Raw genomic sequence first — 20,301 nt, 5'->3', positions numbered from 1 at the left:
AGGTCATTCCTTTTTTCAACATCATATACTTAGTGGAATACAATGATCAAGGAGTTTTTTTCACAATAGCACCTTATGCTGAAGTTCACCCTTCCTGGCATACCCATGGTAAGATATGGTCAGTCCGGCCACATCTGAGTTCTCACAGCCCATGGCAAGCAGTGAGAGCAGCAGCAGGTAACCAAAGAAAGATGATCCTAGGGAGATTTTTGCAGCCCCTAATACATTGATTCTGAATTTCTTCATGATCAGTCCCCCAGAGAATATGCCAAAGGCCACAGCAGGAATGTTGATAAGACCTGAAATAAAACAGAAAAATCAGTATTAGTGAAAACTCCAGCTCAGTGGATTATCCTCCTCAGCAAGTAAAGCAGCAGCAGTGATAACATCAAGCAGTAAAATATGAAACTTCTTCCAGTTGGGCATTCTATTTGTCCAAATTTGGATTGTTCCTGTGAATGTGCTGGGACTGCTTTTAAGTTGCTCCTGCAGAAATGCTTCACTGCTATTTCTTTGAAAGGTTAGTATCAGCCATATCTTATTTAAGATCTAGATAACAATGTTCTAATTTCTAAGGCTAGGTGGTTTTCTGCACTGTTTGTTTGTCAGAGGAGGGATCATTGTAGTGTTGATTCAAACATTCCTAGTGCTATTCCTCATGAAAGGTGTTCTAGGCTCAGAGAAGTTGCCTGGGGCATTGTGCTGCTGTGGACAGCCAGAGTCCTGTGGGGTTCTGGCATAGACCCTCCCTGTGGCTCTATTAATGTCCTTTACCATGGAGCAACAGAAGGAACGTCAGGGGCCATGCCCCAGGGCTGTATTGCCAGAGGAATCACAGAATCACAAAATGGCTTGGGTTGGAAGGGACCTTAATGATCATCCAGTTCCAACTGTCATGGGCAGGGTTGCCACTCTCTAGATCACACTGCCCAGGGCAGCAACCTGGCCTTGAACATCCCTCCAGGGCAGTTTGTCTCTTTCCCTTTCACACTGGCAAGGAGAGCCCAGACTGTGTACTTCTATAGAGAATATTCATTTTTACCCAGTGTTGCAAAGCCTGGAGAAAGACCTGCTTATTCTGTCTTTATTGAGCCATAAAACTAACGATTCCCCAAAGAAGCCTCAGACAGGGAGAGAGCAAGCAATATGCCACCACCTTCATGCACAGAATATTTATGCAATTCCTCCAGTTTTGGTTGTTAAAATGCTCCCCTAGCTGAGTTTTGCAATCCTAAAAGATACATGTACCCCTTGGGCACTCTTCTTGTAATAGGCTTCAGGCAAACAAGTGGAAGAGCAGTGAAGGAAACCTAACACTGTGTGACGACTGATTCTTACTGGAACAGTTCTGCTCAAAGCAGTGTCCATATTGATAGACACAGACAAGATAAAAAAAAATCTGCTCAGTACATGCAAAAAGATGTAAATAGAGACCACCATAAAAGAATCTGCACAATCAAGCAAGGTGCACTTTTCTGGATTCCATAGTTGCTGAGACTGATTTTCCCAGCTTTACCAGCTAGCTTCAGCACATTAAGTTCTGGTTCACACAGAGCTCTGCTTGTGTTTTGCAGCTTTTATTTCATGCTGACATCTAGTGGTGCTGAGCTGAGCAAGCATATGGAACAAAAGCAAGTACAAAAGCATCCATGACTTCAAATATATGATGAAGTTTCTGAAGTTCATTCAGATTTCAAATGACTTGATGTAAAATACATATTCATGTTGGCATCTGCTCTACCTACCAGGAAGTGCACTGGGATCCCTTGAATTTCTGGCTCTAGTTACTGTTAAATCCATCTGCATGCATGGAAAAAGCAGTGCTGAGCTTTGATTCTAGAAGTATGCTCGATGTTAGAAAGAGACTTATTCCATCCAGCAAAAGCAGAAGTCAGTACTTTGGCAAGTATAACAGCCTCATTCAGTTACTGCTGCATTTCAAGAGACCTCACTGGGGTGGCATTTTTCATCTGCACTCATGTGAAAATTGTATTTCAGGGGATTTCAGAAGTAGCACCCAAAGCGCAGCATACATAAATGTAGAGTCACTACATAATCTCTTGCATGCCCTGTCCGAACACTTTGAAGCTGCAGCTTTTCCTGTTTTTTTTTCTTGTATAGAGAGATTGGGACTGAGCGTGGGAGCTGTGTGATGCACCAGGGAGCACACACACCTTGCTTGCCCATTCCTACGCACGTCTTTTATTCATACATATGTTTAATGGCCTTACAGATCAAGCTATTGCTTGACATTGGCATCATGGAAAACAATACTGTGCATATATTTAAGGAAAGCAATACAAACAGAGCAGGCACCCTTTTTCTCTCTAGCATGTTCCTTAGTTGGTGACTATTGAAAAATATCCTCTTCTAGCCTCCAGCATGCTTTGTTATTGATGTTACAGTGCTTCAAATTGCTCTGACAATTCAGATGTCCTTCAAATATATGGCAACAGAAATTAAAAAAAAAAAAAAGAAATAGAATAAGAGGAAAGAGGAAGGGAAAGGGAAATAGGCACTGTTAGTACAAGCAAGCCCTCAGCTTTCTTAGCAAGAGCAGACTGAAAGAGGAAGAAAAGGGAGGAAGGGAAAACCCCTTGTTGTAGTGATAACCACTTGGCCAGGACCCTTCCCTAGCCAAGCTGTCACACTTTCCCTGGTGGATATAGTCTGTATGCTTTGTGAAATCGGATGGATCTTAATTCTCACTCAGTTTGCACATAGCTGAAAGCTTAGCTCCAGAAAATCTGTAAATACAATGAGAAGTACTGTGCTGAATGTAGGGATTGTTTTCAGGACTTTCTCTGGCCATTGCCTATGCCTGAAGATTTCTCCTTGCTTGTAGGGGTGTCGTGCCAGGAAATTCCAGCCTCTATCTTTAAGGAATTAACATAGCACAATGGATCACTACAGCTTTTCTGCATATATATAATTCGTTGCTGTGCAACTAATGCTGCTCCGAAATATGGCAGATCCCTTTGTATTGAATAGATGTAAACCTCTTTGCTGTCTTATGCTGTTGAGTCACTGGACCTCAGAAACTGAGTCCAGGCCTGTAGGTTCAACAAAGCAGACAGTGAAGTTCACCATCCTGAAAGCATCCTCAAAAAACAGCTACCTTGATACTCAAAGCTGCCTGTGCAGCTAAATGAGAAAGGTATCTTCTTGCTGTGGGTCTGGCAGAGCAGAAGATCAGTGAGGCAGCATCTCTCACTCGCAAGCTGCCCATACAATCTTGGGAGATTAATGTTACTATAGAAAAAGGCTCTTAGGTAAAGTCAGGGCAGAAATATTTGTTTTTCCTTCACCTGCATTGCACTAATATTCATTTTAATGCATATGTTATATGATCATTTAAATGAATTTAACCTCCTTTTACTTAACACCAACCTCTTTGGAAAGTAAGAAATCACTGGCAATATCACAGCTACTTTATGGTCAGTCCTTTAGCATGCACTGAGTTGATCTTCATTTTGTTGAAATAAGTGGGAAGCCAGCAAGGAAACAGATCTGTCTGATGACAAATTTATGTCAAGCGTTTAGAAATTAATTATTTTTCTTTTTTTTTTTTCCTAACAGAATTGGAAATGAAGTATCAAATTGTGCAATCTTTTACAGTAACTCTTGCATACATAAACTATGAGCTACCAAGTGCTGAAGCAGAAATAAAATAACTTACCTTCTATGAGCTACTACTTAAAAGCCAGATAAGGAAGGGGGAGAAAAAAACATAGCCTCAAAAGCAATTTTCCCTTTATGTATGCAAACGCCATTCCTAAAATGTCCATTTTTAAGGAATCAAGAAGCAGATATAGCATTACCTATAACAAAATTAGTTTTTGAAGATGTTTGCCCATACTGTTGTTCAATATATTTTGGCTTATATGTCACCATGCCAATTAAAGAATTGAAGTGAAGGATACTTGCACACAAATACAGACTATAAACTGGATTTCCAAAGAGGTTCTTCAGTGATGGCAAGAAGTCTGTAAGACAAAATAGCAGAAATGACAACCAGACCGGAGAGAGAATAACTGCCGTGAATAACGTTTTGTGATCTGATTGCATTTTCCAGAGGAGAAATGCAGGATATTTTCAAGGGAATAGAATCCCACTATGTTTATAAGAGATGCAGTCCTGGATGGTGGGAATGGTGGACCAAAATACTAAGAATCAGCTTCCCAGACCAGCCATCTTGATTAAGGTACCTTCTTTTGATCAAAAAACAGGACTGAGCTGTTATTGTGTGTCCTCAACAGCCACAGTATCTTTCAGCTGAAATTAGGAACAGAGGGTGCTAGGCATAGCTGACAGTAAGCGCAGACACTGAGTTACAGCTTGAAGGATTGAGGGAAAATACTTTTGGCAAAGTAGGGGCAAGGAAATGCAGTTGTGCAAAAAAGCTCTTGTTAAAATAGAGATAGACAGTCTCCTAATGTACTGTACCTGGTATGTTCCTATCCTTATTCTGATCAGCCATTGTATGCATTTTATGAATGGATGACTATAAAGAAAAAGAAGTTTTTACTAGAAACTGAGATTGTTAGTTTTTGACACCCCACATCTGCAACGGCCAAAATCTGTGGATGACAAACTTCTACAGTTTTGTAATACTTGCTGTGCTGCTAGCATGATTTTAAAACTCTCGGCTGGATAAATTCTACATGCAAGAGCAGGTCTAGAGAACACTTAAGAGACCCTTTTTGTGCCTATGAGTTAGGTGGAAACTGATATCTGAGGGAAAAAAAAATAATATTTAGGTCATTAAAAATTTTGAAAGCTAGTGAGAGAAAGACTCAGCAATCAGGACAGAAACTTCATTGACTTGCCTTTTGCCATCTCAGCAACTTTCACTTGTGGCTGATAAGATTTTTGTTGCTCCTTGTTATCCTGAGTGATGAACTTGGACTGCTCAGAAGAGGTGCTGGAGTCCTTTCTGCTGTCTGGTTTTGGGAGGTGCTTGGGGAGAAACCAGAAGGGGATGCCAGCCAGAACACTGATCACACCTGCTATTAGGTAACCCAGCCACCAGGCTCCCACCCATTGCACGTCCTTGTGAGTTATTGCTATGCTGTCTGGAGAAAATCAAAAAAGGAGAAAAAAAATGAAGGTTGTTTAACGAATGTTTGCTGATAGCAAGGAAGATGATTTTGCGGGAACATTCTCCAGTGAAGTCCATTCCCCCACCACCAGATTTAGCTGTGCCATGTGTCTCTATGGATGTTACAAGAGCAATTCAGCAATTTCAAGGAGGTGACAAGGCTTGCTGATTCCTGTATCACAGTGGTGGCCTATCCCTGACATCAGGGGTCCCAAAACACTCTGCTCACACATTCCCAAAGAGGCTGCAAGGACCAGGCCATGGAGCGGTCCAGTTAAAAACACTGCTGCCCCCATCCATGTCGTTTTGTTTAAGGGTCACAAGCACACCTGGAAGAAAGGTGTTGTATCAGGAGGAAGGCAGTTAAGAGCTCTTGTCCACACTGCAAGACCTGTTTTCTAGGCAATGATGGTCTATTGGAAAATGAACGGAGACTTCTCTTGGCAGAAGTCTCAGTCCTGTCTCATCCTGGTAGTGTCTGCCCATACCTCCTCACCAGCGTAACTCCTGACGGCACCAGCTGAAGCTATGCTGGGGCTGAGGGGGCATCGGGCCTCCTATTTCTTCCATACTTGGCCTTGTGGATAGACTTAACTGCATGAGGTACTGCATTGCAGTCATCCATTTCATCTCAGAGAGTACCCACTCTGCCTCCATTAGCCTCTTAACTGTAGAAGCTCACTTGATAGTCCTTTGACTGGAAAATATGCCTAAAATAGCCATGCTGGGGCTTAACTGAATTTTTTAAATTTGAGTTTTCTGACTTACCAAGGTCTACAAAGCCAATGTCAACATAAAGTTTGGCACACAGGGATCCAAGAAGAAAGCCAAATATTGGACCTATAATTGCAAGTGTCTGTACGCAGCCTGTAATAGAAACCAGGGGATTGTTATTCCTCTGAGTGAAAATGAACATCAGTTCTTGTTGCACAAAAGAACATACAACGTGATAGGTAACAAGTCTTAAAATACTAACCCACCTTTGCTCTCTAGCACATTAATTACTCAAATTAGCACTTTTGATTCTAGCAAGAATCAATTTCACCCACTTCATTGTCACTTTGATATTTTGTTGTTAAAGAACAATTAAAGAACAAAATTCAGTCCAACATAAAAAATCAAGGAATTAGATAGCCTAAACTTAATAGTAGCACCAATCTATAATTAATATAAACTCTTTAGCTGGCTAGACTAAAGTAATTGGAAAACAAATGTCAGTTACTGAAATAAACTTTAAATTGTTGTAGACAATGAACAGGCAGAAAAATCACTTTGATTTGGTATTCAATCTTAACATATTTCACAACTCCTTCAACTGAATATTCCATATTTTGAATTTTCAAAACTGATCTGGAAATCTGGAAAGACTGAATTTTTAAAACAGAGATCCTAATGTTTTCCCAAGCTAGGAACTTTGTGAGACTAGCTGTTGATGGAGAAAGATTTTTTGGTAATATTTAAGGTGAGTACACAGAGTTCTTCACATGATGAATACAAGAAGAAAACGGTGACATCTACTTTTTCAAGCCTCAACCAGTAGGTTGTAATCCTTTCTCAATCTGAAGGGAAAGTCATGAGTGCTCACAGAAATTCTATTTTAAGAGCTCAAAATAACACATTTTTATCACTTTCCAGAGAACTGAATGTGCACAGAGGCTCAGCAGTCTACATTCAGAAGAATTAGGAAGATTAGGGTAACAGCAGGAACCTAAGGACAAATTCTTTCCTCAAATTAAGATAATCAAACTGTGCTGGTATAATTAAAAGGGAACTTGGACCCTTGAATGTATATGATTGTTAAACAAACCTTAACATGGGAAATAACACAAGTAAAACAATCAGGGAAAGTTAATTCAACAACACTCACCCCATTAGTAAAAATGACTCTATTTTCTCTAAGGAAGAATCCATTAGGAAAAAAAAAAGTGATTTATTTACTTTACCAATGTATAAGGCAGCATTCTCTTCAATGGCATAATCATCAATGTATGTAATTCCCAGAGGTTGGATAGGAGTTTCACCTATTCCACGCAAAAGATTTCCCAGTAAAACATAGATCCACATGGAAGAGCCTGCTTCTTTTTCACATCCTGGATACATGACAAGAGAGACAACAATGTGTTTTTTCCACAACATTTTGACAATGAATGCACAAGACTTCTAAAATACTTTCAATGTGGGAAAAGGAGTGGGAAAACTGAAAAATGTTTTGAGGCCAGAGGTGGTGGTAGCAGTTATAACCCCATCAGACTGAGGTGGATACATATCTAGCATGAACTATTTCAGGTAAATATTAGAAGGTATTAAAAGCGGGACAGTTTTATAAATATCTTAGCAACATAGAACATCCAAAGTCAGACCCACAAGGATCACTGAGTCTACCTCATGGCTGCACACAGCACCACCCAAAATTCAAAACCTATGTCTGAGAGTTTTGTCCAAATGCCCCTTGAACTCTGGCAGCTCGGTGCCATGCCCATTGTTCTGGGCAGCCTGTTCCATGCCCACCGCCCTCTGATGCAGAACCTGTCCCTAACCCCCAGCCACCCTTGACACAGCTCCATGCCGTTCCCTCGGGCCCTGTCGCTGTCACAGAGAGCAGAGCTCAGTGCTGCCCCTCCGCTCCCTGTGAGGAGCTGCAGCTGCCATGAGGCCTCCCTGCAGCTCCTCTGCTCTGCGCTGAGCAAACCTCAGTGGGGAGATAGCTTCCTGCTGTGAAAAACAGAGGGCAGTGGGCAGGAAGAGAAATGACCAAAGCTGCTATTTCCAGCAGGACAAGGACCCAAGGATGCATTTCCTGACAGAGGGAAGACCAAGGCTTTCCAAGGGCTTTGTGGAAGTTTGCTTGGGGTTTCTGCAAGCCGTGATGCTGCATAAAGTTGCTGGAAAAGAAGCGGCGGCCAGAAAAGAGATCTTGGCTGTGAGTTGTGGCTGTTATTCATTTCCTTTTAATCAATTTATCTCCCTAGGTAGATCTGGCTTTTCTCTGGGAAAGATCCTTCTGATTCCAAGTTTTTGCATTCTAGTAAACTCAGAGCTGGAGAGCCTTCTGATATGTTCTGGGGGTGCTTACCAAAATATGTTAAAGAGATTGCTCTCACCTGCATTTATTTTGGCTTGAGATTTTTCCAAGGCCGAGAGTGGAGTTTGGCTTTTCTCCTGTAGACATGGAGAGATGCTAACAGTTGAATTGATGGTGGAAGGAAATCTTTCATACTGATATCTGTTTACAAACCAAAGTTCTTTTTTACTCTCCCAACTTATAAGAAAAAAAGAAACAAACAAATCTCTTGCTACCATGGAGGAGAGCACTTAAATACAGCACTTGGATGCAGATGAAATCTGTATTACAAACTGTTTGTAGGGAATAAATGGCACTTGGTTTATACTGTAGTAGTGCATGAATATTCCCCGTTTGGTTCTCTCTATGTCACAGTGATGCATTTCAGTTTAACAGGAGATCTACTCTACTGTTATGCATGAATCTGTACTAAAAGAGTGTCAGTGGATGCACACTCTGGCTCTTGTTTGATACTCAGATTGTCTTCCTGATTTTAGTCATCTCTTCACGAAATCTTCAATAATTCTTAAACCATGTCAAAACATGGCTGATAGTTGAGCTCATAGGCTAATAAAACTTAAGTTGATTAAAACTTGGAATGGCATATATGTAAAATTATTAGTTCTGCTGTAATAAATCTTTGTAATAAATATTAGATTGAGTATCCACATCTGCATACAACTATTTCTGTGGACCTTTTCACAGTCAATGCCTACATATCTCAGTGAACTAACATCCAGTGTGCATTGCCCAGTTGGAAAATACCAATCACTTTGTGCTTACCGTCCCATGAAGAACTGGGGCATTGCAATTAGGAATGTTCCAGCTGACATAATTAAGCAGCCTGCTCCAATTATTCTTGGCCTGTGAAGTTTCGCTCCAAAGTAGCTTACAAAAACTATGATTAGGAGGTTCCCTTAGAGAGTACAAAAGGAAAACTAAGTTTTATGGCTTGTTGATAAAACATCCCCTCGAAAAATTATTCACAGTGTGTAGTGTATGCAGCCATTTCAGGGGAGAGGGCTGATTGCATGTGGCTGGTACTTCAACCTCTTTCCAGGCATCTTTACAGGAGCCCAGTACCTTTCATGATAAGAAAACCATAAACATTTGGAAAAACAACTGGAAAGGAGGAGAAGTGTGTCAGATCATAGGGCAACAAAGCTTTATATACCAACTAAGATTTCATTCCCATGAATACCACAACTCATTGAACAGCCAAGAGACAAATCCAGTAACTTGAAATAGCGAGAGATGATGTTATACTGCAAACCTTAGTGCAAGACTGGACAATGAGCACAGACTACAGTTAGAGATCTGTACTCCTACTGAAAGAGAGAGAAGGCTAAAACCTTTGCAAGTTGTTGAATTCTCATTTAACAGTTAACGTCTATTAGTTAATTAGCTAAGCGTATCAAATCACGAAATATTTAGGACTATGTTGATTTGCTTGTGTTAGCAACTGTATCCTATCCAAGGAAATCATATTGATAGTCATATTGATTGCTACTAAGTAAACTTTGCTCAGTTTCAATGGTCAGAGAACATTCATACAATCATTTTTCAAAACAAATTGCATCGTATTTTTTTTCTGAAAACAAAAATGAATTTATAGAGCACATACCAATTTCAAAACTGCCATCAATTACACCAACCAAAGAGGAAGGGATATCAAATCTTCTTTCTATTTGTGTGATAGTACTTTTTAGATAACTTCCTGACAGCGCTTTAGCAAAATAAACAAAAGATAATGCACCAAGAAATATCTGTGAAAGAAATTGACAGTGATTAAAATCAGGCAGAATGCTTTACTTTATTAGTTATTTCTAAGCAGTTCTTACATTCCCACTTCTTGTCCTTGATAACAATGGCCATATCTTTCCCTCTCTACGAAATATGCTCAATTTCCTATTTGTGTATTTCCTTTCAAGGGCAATAACTATCTGAACAGAACTTGCTATTCGCCACTCCTAATTCCAGGTAGATGAAAAGCTACTGAAGCTTTAAAGGACTGAGAAATATAGTTCACTCCTGATCTTTCTAAGGAGGATGTAACTCACAGCAACAACAAGGGTAGTTATTAACTGGTGCCTTGTGAAATAGTGTGTTCACTTTTGGGATTTTTTAACATAAGTTTTTGCAACTAGACAGATTTTTGAGCACTATTTTGGTAAATAGTTCTCCTCGAAAACCGGAGTGTCAGTGAGGTATCCATACAGGAATGTCTCCATCCACATGAACTTCTAGAACAGTACTGGATGTTGAGTAATGAGCATGAGGAGCTCAACAGCCTGCTGTTACAAGGTTCTGCAAGTTGTATAATCATCTAGTAGACAATGTTCTTCTAGGACTGTCCTTTCTCCGTTAGAGCCTTTTCAGCTCCAAAACATACATTTTCTATTGAATGTGCAGTACATCTTGCCAGGGAAGCACCTTCTTGCAACCTTCTGTTTCACAGAGGCAGTGCTTTTTCTTAGTTATTTTCACATCTGCTTTAACGTCCTAGTCTGATTCGGGAGTGGGCTTTGGAAATGAAATTCTTGACCCCAGTGGTTGACACTACAAACAAGCAGACTGAATTCCTTCCAAAATAGTTAGTTAAACTGGAAGATGTACTCCAGAAGAGCACTTTAACAACTAAGGGCTCTTCAGTTGGTGGGACAGGATTACATCAAGCCTGAAATAACTCCCCACACTAAAATTCATGTAGAGTTAACACAGGGTCCTCAGAACCAGCTGTTCCACTCTTACAGTGCTATTGCCTAAGGTAAACACAGCTTTACTAAGTTTACTAGCTCCAGGGATACACACCATGCAGTTGGTGTTGGAAACCACAAGGTTGCCTTCTACCTTCAAATACAAGCTGCATTAATTGAATATATATGGCTGTTCTTTGCAAAAAGTGTCAAAAACGGTAAACAAAAAATTAAAAGACGCAGTTGTGTATGATATACAGAGAGACCAAGACTCTTGTCCTACTCCTTAGGTCTGACCTCTGGGAAGTCAGGCTGGAAGCTTTTCCAGCAAGCTGGAACCCTGCCAGCGCAACACTCCTTACAACATCACTTTTGACAAGGCACATTAATAGTAATATTGACACCACTGTTGGATGCTAGTTCTAATGTCAAGGTTCAAAAATAGCTCTGTGTCACATTCAACACATTTTTCTTTATATAGAGCTGGTTATTTCTCTTTCAGAAGCACCTGTGTGTAAACAAACAGCATCTTGTTCTTATTTCCCATGGTGAAGGCTCTCAAAAAGCTCTCTATTAAAAATATTGCCTTAATATTTTGCATTTTCTGTGTGTTTATGCTCTTGGATGTTAAATAGCTGTGTGAAAGCAACTGTGGTTTTCCACAAGAAAATCATACAGGTGAAACTAGAACTTCACACTTCTCCGTCTCTCTGATATACATTTTTCCGCTGGGTTTGGAGCTGTCCCAGCAGGGAGATGGAGAACATGTGCAACAGTGGAAAAATGCTCCTGATTTAGATCTGGGACAGAAAGGTGCACAGAATTTCACTTTCTTCAGTGGTCTACGAATGACTGTAAGTAAAATATCTAACCCCATCTTTTTTGTTTATGAAGATAATTTTAAAACACAGGAATGCTGGTAATTAGTTAAAAAACAAAACAAAACAAAAATCCTCCTCCACCACCACCATATTGGTTTTTTTTTTTTTTAGTCTAAAGGTTAATCACAACATTTTGGTTCTCAGAAGCAAAAAAAAATCTGGAACAGAAAAAGTCTGAGCTGAAATATTACTTCTTTTCTATTTTTGGATTTAATAAGCTGATTCCTAACTGGCTAATCTGTGACTGAAGTTTTATTCACTGAGAGGACTGGATTATTTTAGAGCAAATGGAGGAACAATGATAAAATTACTATTGTGCTACAAATTTAATTAATACAATTCATCTTCTGTTTCAAAGCAGAATCCTGATTTTGCACCTTTACAGGAGCAGGTAAAATCAGGAAGAATATTGAGGAAATAAAAATTTTTGATAGCAGTTATTCGACTCTATTAACATGTCAATATCTTAACTGATTTGCATAATTTCTAGACTTCATTTAAATAATCATTGGTCTTGGTGACTTTATCGGAAGCTGAATCAGGATCTGTGAGTAAACTGCCAGCATCTTGGTTCATTTGGAAGAACAACAAAAATAATTTTTAAAAAGTGCAATCTGTAAAGAACTAGGCACAGCCAATGGATCATTTTTCATATAGCTCAAATCATCTTTCTCACTCTTGTATGGTGATTTATTGAGACCTCACTCAGGAGAGTCTCAGCATTTCACAGTTTGGCTTTGGAAAGTGGGTAGAGATGATATGCAAAGCAATGGTCTGAGATAAAGCCTTGTTGTAAGGCTCAAGCAGGGGGCTTCTGTTGCATCAGTGAAGTACTGTGGGTACAAGGAATGCTGATACAGCAGAGATACTTCAATTCAAAGTGCTTTCATACGGAGTACTCTTGAATCAAGAATGTTACAGTAACATTAGATTCAGAACACACAGATCATAATACAAATAATATTTCCCAGAGCCTGGAAGGCTACAGTCCTAAAAATGCCATCTGTACTAACATCTGTCTATCTGACTGTAGTATCTGGCTTCTTCTACTCTGTTCTTAACTTCATGAAAATAGCATGGTGCAATAAGGAGGATATAACTGACCCTCCAGGATGAAGATCTCATAACATGCAAGCCTCAATCAACGTGTTATATTTGAATACTGCCAAATGTTAGGCAAATACAGATCAGAGGCAGATATTTTTGTGGCTTTGAAATATCTTTAATAATTTTGTACTGACTCACCAACACGTAATCACAACTTAAAAAGGGTTAGTTTACAAAAAAAAAAAAAAACAAAAAAAAAACTTTTCTAAGTCCCTACCAGAATATTCAAAAGCTCTTACTCTACCTTTATACCTCCACAACATGATTGTTTTTCCTTGGAAGTAGAAGATTCAGATTTGAATGAAGATCGGTCAACAGGCACTATTGTGTTGTTTGAGAAAAACTGAGCATTTTCTTTTGATGAAATCTCCATGATGATATCCCCTGCCTCTAAACCAGAAAACACGAAGAACATTTTTAAAGGGCATCCTTTCAGCTCAGCCTCAAAAGTTTGTCATGTGACAGCAACACTCTCTTGTACTGTTTTCCCTACAACAGCAATTATCAAACTTTACAACAGAATCTGACCAGTGCACTGGATGTTTAATTAAGGAAATTTGCAATCCACTTGCCTATAATAATGAAGATTAAATCGTACTTGGTAAACAATCTTCATCTTCATTCTCTTGCTATCATCAATGTGATTTCACTGAATATTTGGCCAAGCGGACTAAGTGAGGCTCGTTAACATTTTAAATCACATTTCTGGATCCTATATGTAAGTTTACATTTCTAGATGTGACCATGTCTGCAGAGATTTCTCAGAGCTGATCTCTGAATTTCCCACATATGTGGGACATTGAGTAATTAGATCAAAGGAAATCTAGTCTTGTTAATGAGGGACTTGAATTGTTTTAGATTGAAACATTAGGTCTAATCGCCTGATGTTAGCTAATGAGTTACACAAGAATAAAGAGGTTTAGCTCCCTTTACCATTTCAGATAGGGCTCAGTGGTTTTGTCAACTGTTACAGGAAAAATGAGAATTTGCTTCTTTGCAGGTAAGTACAAAGAAGTAAAGAAAACCTGAACGCTGCACTTTGGGAACAAAAGGTATCAGTAATTCTTAAATCTCTACTTACATAGTACAGTACTTTGTTCTTAGTTTCAATCTCTTTAAATCAGATCTCAGAATATTTATGAAATCAGCTTCTGTGTTCACATTTGGGCAGCACTATGTTTTATAGAACTGCTGGCCGAAAATAGGAATAGTTCTTATTCTTTCACGTTTGTCTAAAACACAGATCTTACACAGATGAAAAACGTAGAAGGTTTTAAGAATATGTATGTTTCTATCCATATACACTTGTATTTGTGACTTTCAAGGATTTTGTGCTTGCAGAAAACTTGCAGCCTTTTCCCTCTCTTAGCTGTGGACTTGGGAAACATCACACTGCATGCCCCAATCCCAAACTTGTACAGTGGGGAATGATAGCATGTACCTCACAGCACTCGCATGGGGATAAATTCATTCAAACTTATGAGTGTGGGTGTGACACTCACATATAGCATGCTGCCATGTAAGCACATGAAATAAGCCTTTATTTTACAGAAAGAAAAAGGATAACATCTGAAGCATAGATGAAGTGAATTTTCCAAATTTTTGATCAAAGCAGTGTCCAGTTTGGGAAGGTCCAGGAGTGCAGCAGGGACATGCGTATACACTGCACCCCATATGCAGGGCTGACCAAAAACGTGCCACAGAGCTGCTGAGATGGAATGTGAGACACCAGTGCTTAACTGCACCATTCAAGTTAATGTATGGTGCTAGAATGCATCATGCCATGCTGAGTTAGTACAATTTGTGAAAGGATGGAGGATCAGCAGCAGTGCTAAAACAACTCTTATACTTGGCAGTACAAGCACATCTCTTCAGATGTGCTGGCAATGTCTCTGAAGGAAGCTGTTAAGACAGAGTGCAGAACAGTGGGCCCAGGATACCAAAAACCACTGCACTGTTAGCTCTAGCCTTTCCTCTTTTGTGCAACAGGTATAAATATGGGTGTTTTCTCTGACCATAAACTACTGCTGCTCGAAGGTCTTTTTGGTTCAATTGGCTGGGAGAATTTGCAATGCAATCCCAGCTGCACTGGGAGGTCAGAGATAACAGACCAGGGAGTTACCCATGGAGGCACCCGGCTGATGCTCTGTCAGGGACCTGGGCGTAGTGAAAGCCTTAGCTTTTTGCCCTGTCATCCTGGACACCACATTTCTCCAGTTTGCCATGAAACATGAGGACAGATAGCCCATACTGTCTCTTCCATCCCAGACATGGCAGGAGTGTTGGCAAAGAATAATGCAAAGCAGTGGCACAACATTTCCTTGAGGCCAGGTTAGTGGATGAGGTAGGCTGATAACTGTAACAAAGAACCAGAGTTCTATCAAGATGTGTGGGATTGCAGAAGGATTTAGGCATGGATGCACATACACATACAAAAAAGTTTCTTAAAGTTGTGTCTTTCAGACAACAAACTCCTAACTGAACTAACAATTACCTTGACACAAGATTTAGATTTGCTTGTTGTTTTATCCTTACCATGTAATCTTTGCAATGATAAAAACATGTTTGTTGATTTTAGCAGTCCTTATTGCTAAGCCTGCATACAATGCAAGATTTTTGGCAGTAAAGAGATTCAGCTCTTACGTAAGCAAGTAACAATACGGTGAGAAAAAACGCAAGTGTACCAAAGCATAAACAGTTAAATGTGTACACACAGACAACGTATTTTCTCTTCCTTCAATCAAATGCCATCTAAGCAGAATTTCCTTATTACAAGTAGCATCTTCTGAAGCTTACATAGCACTCTGAAAATATTTAGCCATCTCCCATGGATTAGTCCTTCTAAATCCATTTTGAAACTTCTGCTAGAAATTAAGAAAGCGCTGTATAAGGCTGTTTTCTGTCTCAAAAAAATCTTCCCATATTTAAAGCTGCTCTTCTCCACAATAGTCAAAGAAGAGTAGGTACATAAGTGAGAGGATTGCCTAATTCTCCCAATGCGTTCTGTAATACCAATCGTGAAATAGCAGAAGTTCTTTTGAACGTAACTAAGTGGGAGCCATCAAAACCAGGGACATTCTTGTTTCTGCGAGGATAAAGAAGGGAAGAGCGTGGTGTTTAACCACACTTAGGAGGAATAAAATCAAACCCAATTCTACCTTAACATTGCCTCTTGAGGGAGTACTGAAATCACTAAAATGGGGAGAATACGAAGGCCACCACACTCGCTCCACCTGTGCACATCTGGGCTGGTGACACTGCCTGGAGGACAGCTACTGGCCACGGTCACAGCATCTCCCTGCACATTGCCAGGGCTCTCAGGCAGGTGCCAGCCCCTGCTAACAGGATTGTCTCTGTCCCACTGTGAACGGGCCCCCTGCTCACCTGTAGCACTGCAGGGGCAGCAGCAGCGCGTGCCCTCCCCAGGGCTGGCATGTGGGGCCAGCAAGGTGGTCAGGTCCGGGGAAGGGCCCGTCTCCGAACATGCATGCGGTGGGCTGAGGCTCCACCAGGCAGCTCCCGGAGTGCCTCTCTGCTTGTTCAAAGCCTAGGCAATGAAAAAGTCCTTCCCCCAGTGGAAACACGTCTGCTCTGCAATAAGCCTCCTTAGACATGCCTTTGTTGTGTGGCAGCCCACAGGCGTGGAAGCTGCACTTGCTAGACTAAGAGGAAACAGGAGACCAGGACAGAAACATCATCTCGAAAAGGCAACTCAATAAAGAGAAGAAAACCCAACTCTTACCTAGCAGCAGAAACCCCCAGATGGTACCTACCTGTAGGTAAGCTCCCTCTGTTGCTTATGCTTACCCATACATGCACGCACAGTCTCTGGTCCCAACATAGAAGCGGGAAAAGTTGGAGGGGAAGACCACTTCTTAGAAAGTACCCAGCCTAGGGATGGTCCATCTTATACTGGAGGTAGAGAAAGGAATAAACTTAGGGGTGGGGGAACTGCTGTCCCTTGTTCTGCCTGAGCACTTGGTATTCGTCTCCCCCATCCTCCTCCCACACCTCCTCACTTTTTTCTTCCTTTCTCCCCTCCTATCAACTCTAGGACACTGGGCATATGGGCATGCAACAATGTTGGGTTCCCTAGCTACAAAGCCTGAAGAGGACCTAAGCCCTCCTGGGGGTATTTTTCTTTGCAATATGCTACAAGTTTGATGAGGCACGTGAGAAAGATTTGTTGAGAGAAGAAAAAATAATCCTGATCTTATTCGCTCATTCTCAGGAAACAAAAGACTTCAGAGGAAGATGGGCCAGAAAAAGAGAAGAGGAAGTAGGTGGGAGAAGATAGAATGTGGGGTGAAGAGATTCTGCACAGAGCTTTCCAGTCCTTTCCAATATGCCCAGGGCTCCCTGCTCCCCCAAAACCCCAGGGCAAAGTCCCTGACAAAGTGATGGTAAACCAGCAGGAAAAGAAGTATTAAAGGAGAGGACAGAACTGCATGGGAGAATCACTCAAGCTCTTTGCCAAAATTAAAGGAAAATCTTGCAAACTTCATTCCAGCCCTGTGTTTCTCCTGCCCAAGGGTTATGGCTGTTGAAACAGCAACTTTAATTTTCAAATTTGTGTAATGACGAGGCATGCAGCTAATTCTCATTGCTGTCACTTGAACTGAGGAAGGTTACAGAGCCTGTGTTCTGCTAACTTGTGAGATTTAATTACACAGACAGAGAAGGCATTAATACAAATTCTTCTTCCTTCCCCCTACCTGCCCTCCCCCACCCTCTGCATAGGGTCTGTTGCCGTGACAGCTAAAACCCCACTGGTACTCCGAAGGAGTGCCAAACACCAACACTTGGAGCAGATTCCTGCTAGATTTACTACAAGTTATTATCCATTCCTTCATTATATCTCCATTTTGGGTTCTTAACGCAGCTGGAATTTTATTACACTGCACGTAATTCACATTTTGTACTTTAATGTGTCTTACGTCCTTATTTGGCCGGTTTGGAAACTTGGAAATCTCTTTTCCTCTTTTCTGCAAGATATCAGGGTGCCTAATAGTCCACAGGAATTAGTGATTAGGAGAATTAAGAGTTCTTTCAGCCTCTTTCTGAGAGCAGCTTCCAGCCTGCTTCCTTCAATTATTAGGAAAGCTGACTTTACACAATACAGGATCTGTACTAGTTGTGCCTGATCTTAAATCTTTCATGCTGGCCTTGTCTCCTCCAATGATTTCTGATGAACTCCAGCTTTTCTGCCACTGGTAGCCTTCACCACACTGTCCTTTGAAATAGGTGAGGCTCCTACTCAGAATCCCAGATTTGTTATAGAAATCTTCTTCACATAACTCATCCAGGACCTCATTATGCTACAGATTGTATTGATGAACACTGAGGCATAGTCCTCTAAGGCAGAAATACCTAAAGAAAAGTTTAAGATGAAGTAATGCTTTGAAGAATGAGGTCTGCCAGGGTTAGCACAATATTCTCATCGTTTCTGGAATTTGGGTTCACTGTAAATCCTCAGCATCAGCTTTTTATCACAGGTATGCTTTTACTGGAATTTCATTATAGACCTTTCTCTAACTTCCTTATAGGTGTAGATAACATCTTAACTGGAACTTTACCCAAACAACCGCGAGGGAGGTATTTTCCAGTATGGAAAGTTTTCTTATGCCTTCCAAATGAGTATCACCATTCCACTACGAGCTAATTATAACAGTTCCTCGGAAACAGCCATATTTATGTCCTCTCCTTGGAGAACTTGGAGATGCTTGGAGAATATGAACAAAAGATCCTCACTAAAACTAACTTCACTGTTAAATGAAGTTCATTTAACAGTGAAGAAATTCTTGTCTGAGCAGGAACGTATCAGTCTCATGGGCCTCCCACACTATGGGTACTGCATAGGAAGGCGGTGCAGTAGATCACCTGCTTCAATTTACTGACAAGAACTGGGACATGGGAAACAAATTGCTACCAGTCATGAGGCAGGACATGACACCTCCCATGGCAATGGCCACTCTGATTTCTCTTTTCATTTCTTCCCACATCAGAGCACTGCCTAAGTGCAGTGACACAAAACCCAGTGGATGCTCACTAGGCAATCTATCAAAGAAAGGTTTACTTTCCCATAGTCCTAAAAGAAATTGCTTACTTCTATATACTTACTCTATAATTGAAACAAAGCCTTGGAAGCGGATACAGGACAAAGGACCAGACTAAAGGTTGTTCCTTGAGGTTCGTTTCCATTTTCTTTGCATTCCTATCTTGTATTAGTTACAGGAAATTAGAAGCCCGACCACCTTCATTTCTAAAGAACAGAGTTAAATTAATTACATTTACAAAGCCTAGTCTAGCTGTAGTGAATAGCTGGGACAAGAGTAATGTTAATTCATAGCTGTATCAATACACCCATCACACAGTGGGTTTGTGAGTCAGTCTTTAAATCATCTGACAAAAGATCTCTGAGGTAACTAGATGCTGCTTCTTCAAGTGCACATCATGAACAAACGCTAACCTTGTAAAGTCTCAAAGAAACAGTGTCAAGGAGCATGAAGCTTTTTTCTTTGTAAGTGACTTTTTGTTAAAACATATTCTAACAGACATTTAAATCATGAGGTCTCACCTGCAAATATAAACTTTACACTGAAACCTGAATACAAACATAAACACTGCAAAGAAACTTTCAGTTTTATCTGACAAAAGGAAAGTTTTGACTTATAAAAAAAAAAAAAAGAAACCAAAAGATGTATAAACAAAATAAGGATTTTAGTAGACCACATTGTCTTATAATGTGGGCTCATATAATTTCTATGATCTGACAGAGAACACATCCCCAAGCCTTAGTATTTCATTGGAAAGTAAAGCTATGTACAGATTTTCAGTAGAATGAGTCCTTAACTGCTTAGCTTGACGCTTGGCCAAATGTTCTTTTATTATTGTATTAATGCCAGCATGTAAACACCCTGACTCTGAGCTGCCTTGCTGTGCCTGGAACAACTCATGCAGAAGGAGAAGCTGGTATGGCCCAGAGTCCACCTACTGCGGTGATCTCCTAAATCTTCAGAGTGGGCAGTGCTGAAGAGAAGATGCGGTGGGCAAGACTCAGAACTGGCTAGTAAGTAATATTTACTTTTGAAGGAGAGGATTTGAAATCATTCATGTTTGCTGAAGGCCATGCAGGATGCCTGTACAGAGCTCAGGAAAAAACTCAAAAAGATCCATCTCTCTTGAATTCTTGTCCAGAGAGCAATGAGCTCAAGGCATCCTGCCATTGTTGAGTCTGGAAAATCAGCTGCCAGAATAAAAGCAACAGTATGATCATAGCCTGGAAGCAGCTATTTGTTTCAAATGAATGTCTCTAAGTACTTGAATTTTAGTATAATTTAACATTATTAAATTATATTTTCTCTTTCTGTGATTCTTAGGAAAACAGCCTGGAGTCAGCAACAAGCAAATACAACAAACATCTTTACAGTTATCAAATAAAGCAATCCAATTTCA

At 40.4% G+C, this 20,301-nt stretch overlaps 1 protein-coding gene and 1 long non-coding RNA gene across 2 annotated transcripts in view; one reads left to right on the top strand and one right to left on the bottom strand.

Moving 5' to 3' along the window:
• LOC110396000 (solute carrier organic anion transporter family member 1C1-like) overlaps positions 1-13,224 on the bottom strand; it is a 22,409-nt gene extending 9,185 nt beyond the window's left edge. Inside the window, exons 1-9 of the mRNA XM_021391198.1 lie at positions 13,091-13,224; positions 9,787-9,928; positions 8,946-9,078; positions 8,203-8,324; positions 7,045-7,191; positions 5,870-5,968; positions 4,830-5,075; positions 3,822-3,986; positions 104-299 (exon numbers count right to left, since the gene is read on the bottom strand). Coding sequence (XP_021246873.1) covers positions 104-299; positions 3,822-3,986; positions 4,830-5,075; positions 5,870-5,968; positions 7,045-7,191; positions 8,203-8,324; positions 8,946-9,078; positions 9,787-9,928; positions 13,091-13,219 — 1,379 coding nt within the window. The 5' untranslated portion in view covers positions 13,220-13,224. The remainder of the gene's footprint in view (positions 1-103; positions 300-3,821; positions 3,987-4,829; positions 5,076-5,869; positions 5,969-7,044; positions 7,192-8,202; positions 8,325-8,945; positions 9,079-9,786; positions 9,929-13,090) is intronic.
• Positions 7,744-20,301, top strand: LOC110396004. The gene is made up of 3 exons (XR_002436734.1): positions 7,744-8,021; positions 19,752-19,915; positions 20,226-20,301. It is a non-coding gene; the product is annotated as an uncharacterized LOC110396004 (long non-coding RNA).

This window comes from Numida meleagris, chromosome 1 (assembly GCF_002078875.1).
Source record: "Numida meleagris isolate 19003 breed g44 Domestic line chromosome 1, NumMel1.0, whole genome shotgun sequence".
NCBI classification, from domain to species: domain Eukaryota; kingdom Metazoa; phylum Chordata; class Aves; order Galliformes; family Numididae; genus Numida; species Numida meleagris.
Note: the sequence above shows the minus strand (reverse complement) of the source record. Positions and strands in the feature narration are given on the sequence as shown.